Source organism: Rhipicephalus sanguineus, chromosome 6, assembly GCF_013339695.2.
Source record: "Rhipicephalus sanguineus isolate Rsan-2018 chromosome 6, BIME_Rsan_1.4, whole genome shotgun sequence".
Classification (NCBI taxonomy): domain Eukaryota; kingdom Metazoa; phylum Arthropoda; class Arachnida; order Ixodida; family Ixodidae; genus Rhipicephalus; species Rhipicephalus sanguineus.
In genome coordinates, this window is record NC_051181.1 from 135,164,678 (window position 1) to 135,177,335 (window position 12,658).

Below are 12,658 nucleotides of genomic sequence, written 5' to 3' on the forward strand. Positions count from 1 at the left end.
CTCTCTTCATCGATATCCAATATCCCAACCCCCTCTGTTTCTTCATTTCTCTAGGGCAGAGTGCCATCTAGCACACGTGTGCTCGGAATTTGATCCTCGAGTTTCATATTTAATAAGTTCTCTAGATTTCTTCTTTCTGTGGCCCATGTGGACTAGCATCTCGCGATTATGACAGTTGGAATGACTGCTTCCTCACATGCGAAATAAAAATGAACTGACCAGATAGCTGTTTCACACTGGAACTTATGGTGAGGTGAAAAAGTTTACGGAACAACCTGCCAATCTCGAAAACTCGAATATGGCAAGATTTTCTGAGCCGACGCTCGCGTCGTTGAGCAACAGTAAGCAGCGATTTGTCTCTTTTTGCCAACGCATCTTAATTAACATCTTAATCGTGATTTGCAATTAATTACCAGCGTAGTCGGCATCTATGGTCCAGAGAATCAGATCTAGCCTCATTCCACTGAAGAGCTGCAATTGTGGTCAGTTATGTTTACACTGCCTTGTGTGATCGCGCTGCATTGGCGTAGTCAGGAGTAGTGTTTGGGGGTGGTGGTTCAACCCTCTCCTCTGAAATGGTATAATTTTGCGTGCGTATATATATACATGCACACATACAAATACACACCCGCCATGGTGGTCTAGTGGTTTTGGTGCTCGACTGCTGACCGAAAGGTCGCGGGATCGAATCCCGGCCGCGTTTTCGATGGAGACGAAAATGCTTGAGGCCCATGTACTTAGATTTAGGTGCACGTTAAAGAGACTCAGGGGGTCGAAATTTACGGAGCCCTCGATTACGGCGTCCCTCATAATCACGTTGTTGTTTTGAGACGTTAAAACTAAAAAATTACTATTATTACATACAAACACATGCACGAAAATAAATAAAGGGTGATTCTAATGCACGATAAGTTGCAACAATCGCCGACTTCGCGAAGTGGCTGTGAGCTACGTAGAACGAGCAGAACGCGTCCGCTCATTCGCAAGGATTTCGAGCGATTCTCGCAACAGATTGAAAGGTTATTACTATAGGGAAAGTGCCTCTACTGAAGAATAAATGAACATTTTCTCACGTGTAAATGAGAAACCTTTCATTTCTGAAAACTGCGCGTCACATCTTACTGCTGCGACACGCGCTTGAGAGAGAAGTTATGAGGAGCAACGCTCCTCTTTAGTTGAGGAGGAGCGCTGCTAAGTTGGAGAGAGAGAGAGAGAGAGAGAGAGAAATGATATACGTAATGTGAGGATGTCAATCGGAAGATGAATACCCAGATTGCTACCCCTTACTGAGTGAGTGAAGACAAAGCTATGAAAGCAAAAAGAGAGAGAGAGAGAGAGACAGAGAGGTAAACAACAACAACAACAACAACAACAACAACAACACACACACACACACATGTCGCGCTGTTTCACGTAAAAAAACATCAGGTGGTCAAAATTTCCGGAGCCCTCCACTACTGCGTGCAACATAATCATATCATAATTTTGGCACGTAGAACCCCAGATATTATTACACACACACACACACACTTGTCATAGTAAGTACACATTTAGCTTGGGTGGCGCTTAGGCGCAGAAAACTGGCCAGGACAGCTTCGCTTGTAACTCGCGACGCGTTCGAATGTTCGCCAAATAAAACACTGTTGTGTTTTCTTGCGATCCACTGGGCTCAGCGAATTCGCGTGATAGTAGCCGCTAACTTTGTTTTTGCCTCCTTGTTTTTTCTTGCTAACCTCCTTTCCACAAGTGCACCAGCAAGGTATACTCAACCGGGGACTCCCGTCCGGCAAAACTATTTGCTTTTTCTATCCTCCTATCCCTTGGGCACGGGCATGGTATTAAAAAACTGTTAACATCGATTTCTTGATCCTAACACGGTTTTAATGCCGAGTGTTCTCTCCGTAGGAACTTGTTCGTGACCCACATTGCCTTTGCTATGGCGTAACAGCATGCCGCTTAAACGACGCACACAAAGCAGATACGAGGTAACGATGACACGGGCTACAATTATGTTTCACATAAAACAAGGCGTTTAGGAGCAGCACTTCTTTATGGAACAGCAAAGCAATCACGGCAATTTACGTGGTTAAGGCAGAACCGGCAGTGTCAAGCCGACCAAACGTCTTATTTTCGCCTGGGTGGCGCCCCCTACCTTTCCGAGTAGCGCTCATCTTCTTCACTACGCATAATTCTCTTCGTAGCCTAAATGCGCCGTTGCAAAAGAGATCAACAAACTCACATTGCGTTCGACAAGTTCGACCACGAGACTGCGTCGAAGCTCCTCCATCTTCGGTGTCTGACCGCTCGGACGCCTCTCTGCAGGCGAGCACCTGTGACAGCCCGAGCCTCAAAGCGCGCAAACTTATCAGTCCTGTTATCAGCTGAGTTGTAGGAGCAAGCTCTTGCGGAATGCACTCTTCTTCTTCTTCTTTTATTTTTTTCGTCTTCTCTTTAATCTTCCGGGCGCACCTTGCGTGAACATTATTCTTAGCTTTATCTTTTCGGGTTTTTTTTTTCTACGCTTAAACAACGACAACGCGGCAAACGTGCGGTAAAGGGTAGCTTGCCTATACCGTTATCTAAGAGCTGGTTGCTGATACGCCAGCTGGCGGCAGCTGGAGTACGCGTGTGTAAGCTTCTTATCCTGACGCCACGCACTTCACGCTGCGCAAACAGTGCCGGCGCCCTAGCCGGGCAAGCCTGTCGCACCAATGGTTACCCGGAAAGACAAATTGTTTTTATTGGCACGCGTACGGCTTTAAGAGCACCATTCGCTTTCTATCCTGCATGTGTTTGGAGCACCGCGTGCGGCAGTGCAGACGGAACGGTGTTGTATACAGCGGATATATACAAAAATTTCGGTTTAACATAATAAACAATCAATTATGAAGCTTTTGCACAGTGGCTGGTGACGTCTGACTGAGTGACGTTCTTAACAAACATGTCATCCAGGGCGCAGCCCAAAATATTTTTCGGGGGGGGGGGGGGGTGTCGGCTGCCCTTAAAGTACGTTTGTTGCGCGCGTACACATATACACATACAAACTGCAAAAAATTCGGGGGGGGGGGGGTGTTAATCCTCCAAGCCACTCCCCCGGCTACGCCACTGCATGACATGATATGACTGACTGGCTGGCTGACTGCGTGACTTGCATGACTGGCTTGACTGACCTGACCTGATTGACTGGCTTGCTTGACTAACTTGAGTGACTGACTGACCGAACTAGATAACTGAACGCATGCTTGCTTGATTCTTTGATTGAGAAAACGGAGGCCCATCACGAATGGTCACCATTAGCGTGCCACTGAAAGAAAACGATAGAAAGAATTAAGAAAGACAGAAACATGCAAGGAGCGAAGGCGAGGCAAGGGCGTACCAAAGTCGTACCAAAGTCGTACCAAAGTCGTACAACGTAATCTCGGTACAACGTATTCTAGGGCTGGCCAGCTCGCATGAGGCACCTTTATCCAACTTTTATTACTTCGTAAGTGTCGTTTGTTGCCTCCTGGGATCCAGTTCGAGGATGCCCTAAATGTAGCAAATAATCTTTGGCGACGGCGCCCTATAGCAGTACAAGTGATTTACACCTTTTATTCAGCGGCTTCGTTAGGCTGCACTTGAATATCACATGAGAGGCAGATCGCGACAGCGTTCTTGATCCCTGGCGGTAAAATTCCCGGCCTAATTGGCGTCGAACGGAGAGCGCTACAAACGTTGCTTTCGACAGTTGAAGAAATCTCGAACATCGGCGATCTACGTATATCGAGATAAAGTCCATAGGCGTGCACATGGTTCACCATTAGAGGGGGGGGGGGGGGTCACAACTTACCGTAGTCTTCCCCTCCCCCCATTGTTAGCAGGTTCCGAAAGAAAACGAGTTCTGCAGGGGATGCACAAATGAAAATGAAGCGATGAAGCGCTTCTCACAAAGGCTTAGCAATGGTCATCGGCTTTCCCGGTTAAAGGTAAGAAGTAAACAGTCTTTGAATGCAGTATCAGGCGTCCTTGGTCGTTATTATCGTAAAAAAACAGGCATAGCTGTAACGCTGCGCATTAAAAAATGACGTGAAAAGTCCGAATGAGTAAAGGAATTGGGGCAGAATTGGAGCCCCCCTTTACACAATTTGGGGGGGGGGCGCCCCCCCCCCCCCTTCTGTGCGCACGCTTATGCTTTAAAACCCCTTTTTAGGGGCTTCCGTCGCTGTGGGGAGCCGGTTCTGGGGGTATGTGCGAGCGCGAGTTGGCGCTCGCAATCAGGTAGTCCCGTGGCGCCTTCTGGCGGATGGTAGGGGAAACTAGACACGCGCGTTCTCGCACCCAGCCGTGCGAATCGCCGCCGCCCGCCCGCTTCCTCGATGCGGGCCCGAAACATCATTGTATGAGCGCACGCAGGCGTTCAGGGCGCCTGCCACGCCTGCCTTGAAGAATGAATGAAGCCCAATTCTGTATGCAATCAGGCAAGCTCATTGTTTGGGTTTTTCACTTGTGTTCCTATATATAATCTCAAAGAGAGCATGAACAGGAACGCTAGGGTACGACGTTCAATATGCAAAGAGCTACGGAAAACCCTCTGAATAAAACGGCTTTCGGTGCTCACATCGCGCAAGGCAAGGAGACTAAAAAAAGAAAAAAACTTGGTGTAAGGCTTCTTTTTTCCTCCGTAGCAGTGGTGTATCCAGCAAATTTATCGAAGAGGGGGGTGGGGGGTGGGGGTGGATTTAACTAACTCTTGTGTGTTCGTGTGTGTGTTTGTGTGTGTCCGTATATATACACGATGCAACACAAAAATTTCGGGGGGGGGGAGGGGTTGAACCCCTCCCCCCTGGCTACGACAGTGCTCAGTAGTGTCTCTTCAGGGGATCCTGAGTATTTTATTTTGTTATGACATCAAGTGCTCGCCTGCGGCCTCCGTTTGCAAGAGCATTTTTTCCCCTTTTGCAGACTAAGTAAGTTCACCGCGATTTATTTCCGTACTTTGGCGAAGCTTATTAACGCATATTCGCTGTAATCATGCTTAACATCCTTACCGAAACACCTCTGTTCTCACTCACACACCACCAAACTGAAACATGCTAAGGCCACAGATTACAAAGAAGCGGCTAACATTCAGGCTGCGAAGTAATAAGTCGAGCAAGTTACATTCCCACGAAACACGCATGCGCGCAAAGAGAGTGTGCGCTAGCGCATTTTTTAGACGATATGGCTCGAATTTAGTCACACAATGTTTCATACCGGCAGCTTTCTTGAATATTCTAAAAGGTTTTCGCCACTACTACAAGTGCGAAGATACCTACCACAGATAGTCAACTCAAAAGCATCTCGCAATATCGTCTATCGGTCAACTTTTTCTCCTTGCAAGTGTTGTTCCAAGTGCGAAATCCCCCCCAAAATGATACACTTCTTTTCATCAAATCGCTACCGTCTATTCTCGCACGTTTAAGAAGATCCGACAAAAGAAAGCAATCAATAATGCAGCAGAAAATGCGCGGGAGGGGTGAACGGACTTCGATCAACGCGAAGAACGCGGAGTACGTCAGCGTATAACCGCGGCCGCGCGATGACAGCTTCTCCTGCATGCATCGGTGCGTGAACGGAAGCCAATCTCGCGGACGAGTTTGACGTTCGGGTCGCTGAACTGCCTTTCACGGTGCAGTCACCGATGAAGGGCTGTGCGGTGGCCTCGCCATGCGCTCTCGTGCTTCCCTGATATGCATACAGGGACCGGTCCCATTCGCTATGCAGCCCGGCGCCGCAAAACGCCGGTCTGAGGTGATAAGGTCGCTACGAGCCACAGGGTCCGCTTAGCAGCTCATACAGTAACGGTCGCATTCAACGGGCAACGTAGCATTACAAAAAAATATCCTTGTTTGTTTTTCAGCCGATAAAGAGATGCACGGACTTCGTTTCAGTTGTCCTACATGCGTGCATTTCAGATACGCGATCGGTCGCTTTCGCCGCTGAACTAGGCTGCATAGTTTAGGCTAGTAAAACCGGTACGCTTTACGCGAACGTCCCATCACAAGCTTGTCGAGGTCTGTAGCCGCTTGCAATAATAAATGGAGGTTAAACAAAGGTGCTTGCATAATATGTTGTTCTCGCGTTCGCAATCGCCCACAGGAACAGGGCAGAACATGTTAGCGTGCAGGGGCGTAGCCAGAAATTTTTTTCGGGGGGGGGGGGGGTTCAACCATACTTTATGTATGTTCGTGCGTGCGTTTGTATGTGTGCGTATATATATACGCAAGCGAAACTGAAAAATTTCGGGGGGGGATTTGAACCCCCCAACCCCCCCCCCCTTGGCTACGCCCCTGTTAGCGTGTGACGGTGAGTAGCGCACCGAAAGAATGCTAATCTCATGAGAGGTGCAAGAAACGATAAATGGGCACACACCTGGAGTTTGGTGGTCGATGTGCCGGCCGGCAGCACTTGGACGTAGCCTCTGTGAACCAAGGTCATGGTGAACCTGCGTGGTAGAGAGAAAGCGTATGAGAAGGATGAATGAAACCAAAAGTGAATGCGCATTCTCTTCGATACTGCGTCGCAGCGTCATATGAAAAGCTTATAAAAAGTCTTACAAGAACTCTTTGTAATACTAAACTTAGGTACACGAGACCACATCTCGCAATTCGAAAATTAATAAGTGATATTTGAGCGAGTATGAATGCCATGAAGCGAGTGTGGTGACTAGGACATGATGCAAGTGGCGTTAGAGTGATGATAAATGTCAATGAGTAGAATATTCTAGTAGATGCAGCAAAAACAAACCAGCCAGGCGGCATGCCAAAGAATATAACTAGGTATTTTAACAATGGTGATGGTGGGTGTTCGACCAAGTGCGTCAAATAATTTACCTCGGTGTTAAACGGAACGTCTCCTAAGCAACCATGATGAATAGCTCTCTCCTATACTCCAAAGCCTTTATTTCCCCTTTGGACTTCGGCCAATGCCAAACGAAGCGTGCCGTATCGCCGATGTCACACCTTAGTGATCGTACACTGCACAGCGCACTTGCAAGTCTAACGGTCGATGTACGCGTCACGCGAACACTGTGTTATCGAAGCTGCGTGTAACACTAACATTCTGTATCGCTAAAGATGTTGTGGTAGTGCGAAGTTGGAAAAAGAGAGGAAACAGAAGAAGGAGAGAAAACAAAAACAGGCCGTTGTCCATCTTTGTTCTCTCTCCCTCTTCTGTTTACTCCCCTTTTCCAATTTTGCACTACTACAATATGTTTAGTAAACACCGACTCGCCCAAGAAGAAGTTATTCTGTATCGCATCTGTGCGTTACGCTAACATTCAGTTATCCAGTCTCCGTGTCACGCTAACATTCGTTCATCTAATCTCGGTGTCACGCTAACGTTCGGTTATCTAATCTCCGTGTCACGCTAACATTCTGTTATCGAGTGCGCCTGCGGAGGCGATGGCAGTGAACCGCTCACCAACTTTACTCCATTTTCAAAGGAACGGGGTCGTTTCAAGTGCAGGTCAACATTTTCTCATCTACTCTTTTGAAGCTAGAACGGAGATCCAACCGAAAAATACATCCACAGAAAAAAAAAAACAAAGAAAAAACAGACGGAACGCGCAGGAGAAACAAAGCCGGGCATGAACCCACGGAACAGCACTAAGCGCCCCTAGCACGCGAGCAACCTTGAGAAGGAACCGGAGGCTTTTTCGGAGATGGGCGGCATAATGAGACGCCCCGCTCGTGCCGGAGGCAGCGAACCGGAAACGCGCAAACAAGATGGCCCAGTTTCTTTTCTTTCTCGCGCATGCGCACACCCGATCACGCTCTATGCAAAGTAGGCTGCTCGAGATTACACGTGTCCCATGCAGATAACAAGGCATGAATTCGAGCTTCTTTTTACGTTAAAGTTCTTTCTTATAATGCCGGGGATGCTGCATCCGCGCCAGGCTCCGTAAGCTCCTAATTACAGGCTCGACGGAACGTAGAGCAGACACTGCACACGCGCAGGGACGCTTATACGTGGCCCTATAGCTGTCTCGTTAAAAGCGTGCAACAAACTGGAAGCTAAAGTCGGCCTCGGCCAATCCGCCGAGGGAACGTAGCTGCGTGCTCTGTTTCCCTGCGGTGTGTTCCAGTTGGTTCTAACAAGCAAAGCTCTTACTTGACGTCTGAACAAAGTTTTTTTTTTGTTTTGATCCGTATCAGAACACGAAGACACTTCGACAGAGCATGAAATGATTTGTGTACACAAAAGTAAATAATAGGGTTAGAGCGAGTAGTTTTGCTTCACAAAGTCACGTGCGAATGTAAAGAGTCACTTATTTCTATCATAATTTAGTTTAGGCTACTGATGCGGCCCAGTCTGTTTCATCACAAAGAACTGGGATCTTAACCGGGATGACATACCTATAATTAAAGTGTTATCCCAGTTCCGTTCCTTTTCGCACTCGATAAGTGTTTGCGGCCTTATTGCTTCCGGGTTTCCGGAAAAACACGCCCGAACAAAAATCACCTTTAGTTGCTTCCGCTTCCGTCACATTCAGAATCGCAGGCTGCGGTAGTTCAGTGAATGGTTATGGCGTTATTCTTTCGAGCTAAAGGTCTTGTCATGGGTTCTAACAAGTTGAGCACAAGAGGAGAAACGCACAGGACAAAGGCTGGACCTACAAATGAAGTTTACTCAAAGAAGGCGTTCTCTAGAACACCTACACGCACACGTAAAGAATCCACAGCAGTATTCATGCAAATATACAAACTAACCCCCCCCCCCCCCTCCGCATTTTCTAAATCTTTCTAGACGGGCCTTAACGCGTGATATGCATGGTGACGTGCTGCAACCCCTTCACCTTGTAATCATATACAAACTGGCCCAAAAAACCACTGCCAAAGGTCCTTTGTTTAATACCAGCCAGCGATTGCAGCCGCATTTCGATGGGGACAAATCGTAAAACTTTGAAGCGCATGAATTTGGGTACGCTCAGCGTTAATTCAAGTTAATTCTAGGTTAATTAATTAACTCAAGTTAATTCTAGGTTAATTCAACCTAGACATTGAATATTATGGTTACTAAATTAGTTATTCAATAAAATCAATTTAAGTTTAAAATAAGAATTTTTATGCGTCAGAACTTCAATATGGTTACGAGGCATGCCGTATTAAGGCCCGCCAGATTAATTCTTAGCACCCGGGGATATTTAACGTGCACTTAAGTCTAAGCACTCGGGCGTCCTTGTAATTCGCTCGCATCGAGATGCGGCCGCCGTCGCCAGGAAATGAACCCACGACCTCACTTGATGCAACGGAAATCCCCAGCCCACATCTACCACATCACCCACATCTGCCGATGTGGGTGATATTAAAGCAAAGAAAATATTGGTCGGTATGAGTCGGTCAATCAAATAATTGGTTATCACTCAGGCACGTAACTTGAGAATGTGAAGTAAGACCGAAAGTCGAGCTAGTTGGTACATATTCATCTTGAGAAGCTTTTAGCGCAAAATAAGGCAGGGACACAGAGGAAGGGAACAACACCAGCGCTACTATCAACTGAAGGCTTTATTAGGCCAGAACAAAACATATATACTCGGACTACGTCACTCGCGGCACATGCGCACGGTCAACGGTGCAAACCAAGGCACTATCTCTCCGTACCTATTGTTAACCCCTTTCCTTTAGGAGCGAAACTTCTTTTTTAGAAATCGTTACTGATGGGTGACTGATGCAAGATGATCCCCTAATGTGTTGTTCCCTCCATCTGTGTCCCTGTCTTATTTTGCGCTAAAAGCTTCTCAAGTTGAGAATGTGAATAGTTCGCACCGCGGCTAGTAAGATAAAAAGATTGATTTCTGTGTCATTGCATCGAGGGAAACAATTTGCCAAGGCGCACATGTTGCTGTGTACGCTTGTCCCTCGAAGCTCAAGAATGGTAAGACGCGTTGTTGTTTCCTTGAGGCCGCTGCGACGCGAAACAGACAACAACATGACGAATGAGAACGCGAATGGGAAAAAGTGAGGCCACCGAAGCAGAATAAAAGAGCAGCTGGCCAAACGACACTGCCCACAGACGCGTGTCGCGCCATTGAATACGTTATCTGCATCGCCACAGCCGACTGCGGGCGTACTTGTTGTTGTCCAGGACGACATTCACAAAACTGCAGCGGGACATTTTCCATATTTTGTTCCGAATTTTTGTTTCGCGCTTTTCTCGACCTGCTAGCGCGCAGGGTCTCGCGGAGGCTTGGCTGACAAGCGCTCGCAACTTCTCTCGATGTGACGGCCTTCGCCTTGATCGCTGGCCGTCCTGTCAAGGCCTCGCCCATCCAAATCGACCCCCGCGTCCTTCATAAAGCGAGCATCTACGCATTTTATTCCCGCGTCCCGGTCGGGCGGACCGCGTCATATCGGCCATGTCTGTCGGAGGAATGGCCCTCTGTGCGTTCTATTTCTGTATCGTCCGGAGGAATCTACGTCGATGCAGGACGCAAATTTACATGTGTCCCTCTGTGTACTTTCGCTGCGCGCAGGTCTTTCGCGATTCGAGCGTAACCTTCATTTCCATGCTCTCTTTATCGACGAAAGAAAAAAAAAATGTTATATGATAATCCGACCAATGAACCTGTCCAGGCCAGACCCTTTATCATCTCTGCACCTTCCCGTGTTTTTCCCTTTCCCTTTTATTCAGTGAGGAGCAGCAAACCAGAGACATGCACCGCCTACAAACCTTTCCGCTATTCCTTTCACAAAGCTCGCTCCTTTATTCAAAAAGAGAGAGAGGTGCCTCTTTCTCACTCTTTCAGGGAGGGTGAGAGGAAGAAAGAGGCTTAATTAGCTTTCTTTCGCTCCCTGGGGAGAGAGAAAGGGTGCGCTCTCCTTGAGATAAATGTTGATCATGCGATTCACCTTTAAAGGCCAACTCCGGCGATTTTTTGGCCATGTCAAAGTAATGGTGCTTTTATGTTTCTGAGACGCTCCTGTTACGGGCCCGATAGCAGAAACACTCGGAAAATTGGAGAATAATTTTAAATAAGCAAAAAAGCGCAACACCGAAACTGAAATTCAACCGAGTGTACTGTCTACGTATGACGTAGACGTTGTTACGAACGAACCGGAAGTCGTGCAAAGTATTCCGGTCACGCCGGCGCGGAGTATGAAAACTGTGACAGCCGGGACGACCAGCGAAGCGCCGGCCAAACCAACGCTAGCTTGCAGACAATCTTTAAAATTCATTTGCAAACAATCTGCGTATGTCTCAAGCCTGTAATTTGGCATAAATGACGGAAACGTGCAAAGGAAAGTACCCAGCGAATTTCATTGAGATCCATCGACCTCGAAAAATCGCCGGAGTTGGCCTTTAATTCACCCTTGATTCCCACTAATTCACCTCAATACACGTTCTAATCAGTTATGTACCATATTATTACTTATAATCACTTGGCATATCCTTACCCTCTTAATTCAATTTAATTTGTATTTGACTGACACTTAACTTCGATTCGCACCGGGGGTATAGAAGCATGCGCCGCACGTAACTTCTGGCACCATTCGTGTTCAGGCCTCCGACGCCGGATTTTTTGTGTTGTTTTCTACTTATAAGCCGTATAAGGCTTTCGCCTTAATAAACAATACAAGCACAACTAAAAGCCTTCGTTACGATTGGCACTGGGCCTTCAAAGAGTGCCCTGACATGAATGCTTGTCAATTTGATCCAAAGTTGTTAATTGATGATCATTTCCGCCAAGTATACGCGCCCGACATGACTACCCTAGGTAAGCGCATGATACGATAATAATAATATCTTGTGTTTTACGTGCCAGAACCCCGACATGATTATCAGGCACGCCGTAGCGGAAGTCTCTGGGAATTTAGACCACTTAGGGTTATTTGCCATGCAGCTAAATCTAAGTACACGGGCCTCTTTCGCATTTCGCCTCCATCGAAATGCGACCGCCGTGACCGGGATCGAACCCGCGACTTTCCGGTGAACAGACGAGCAGCGTAACCTCTGTACCAGCGCAAAGACTAGCACATGATACGAGTGCATGACGGTTGCTTTCAAGGACAACGACGTGCCACCATGCACGACGCTCTCCGCATAGCAACTTCCTCTAATGAGACATCACATAGGCGAAATTGAAACACGAGGGATAATGCGCGCCGCAAGGACAAGGTTAGTTTGCCACTAGTCTTTCCTTAGGCTAGCGCATAACATCATAACGTATGATGCATTGTAAAGTCAACGGGTCGCTGCTGGAAAGGAGAAGGCTAACAGGCTTCATTGAGCACCGACCTGCTGAACAACGGTGACTTGCAAGTGCGTCTTCCGCGTTTATGCGACGCGGAATGATTTTGCCGCTGCACACATGCCACAGCAACCATCGCAATTACGATGTCCACGTCGCAGCTAGATAACTACTGGTCATTATGAGTAACTGACTGGATTCCAAGAGAAGGCAAACGCGCGAGGAGAAGAGAGGAAGGTTAGGTCGGGCAGATTAGATTAATAAGTTAACGTGGCAGCAGAGAGCATAGGACCGGGTTGATTGGCGTAACATGGGTGAGGCCTTCGCCCTGCAGTGGGCGTCATCATAATCATCCGCCCTGCAGTGGGCGGATGATAATGATGACGTCGCAGCTTCTATGGCGAAAGCCTTAGATGCCTCATGGAACGGGAAAATTGACCGTCGGCGTCG

The 12,658-nt window shown here is 47.5% G+C and overlaps 1 protein-coding gene across 2 annotated transcripts in view; it reads right to left on the reverse strand.

Moving 5' to 3' along the window:
- LOC119396496 (protein FAM107B) overlaps positions 1 to 12,658 on the reverse strand; it is a 197,052-nt gene that overhangs the window by 146,822 nt on the left and 37,572 nt on the right. The window contains exon 2 of one of the 2 annotated variants that reach the window (XM_037663742.2): positions 6,391 to 6,463. In XM_037663742.2, coding sequence (XP_037519670.1) covers positions 6,391 to 6,456 — 66 coding nt within the window. In that variant the 5' untranslated portion in view covers positions 6,457 to 6,463. Of the gene's footprint in view, positions 1 to 2,239; positions 2,303 to 6,390; positions 6,464 to 12,658 lie in introns of those variants that run through there. The other variant, XM_037663743.1, reaches the window with a different exon arrangement.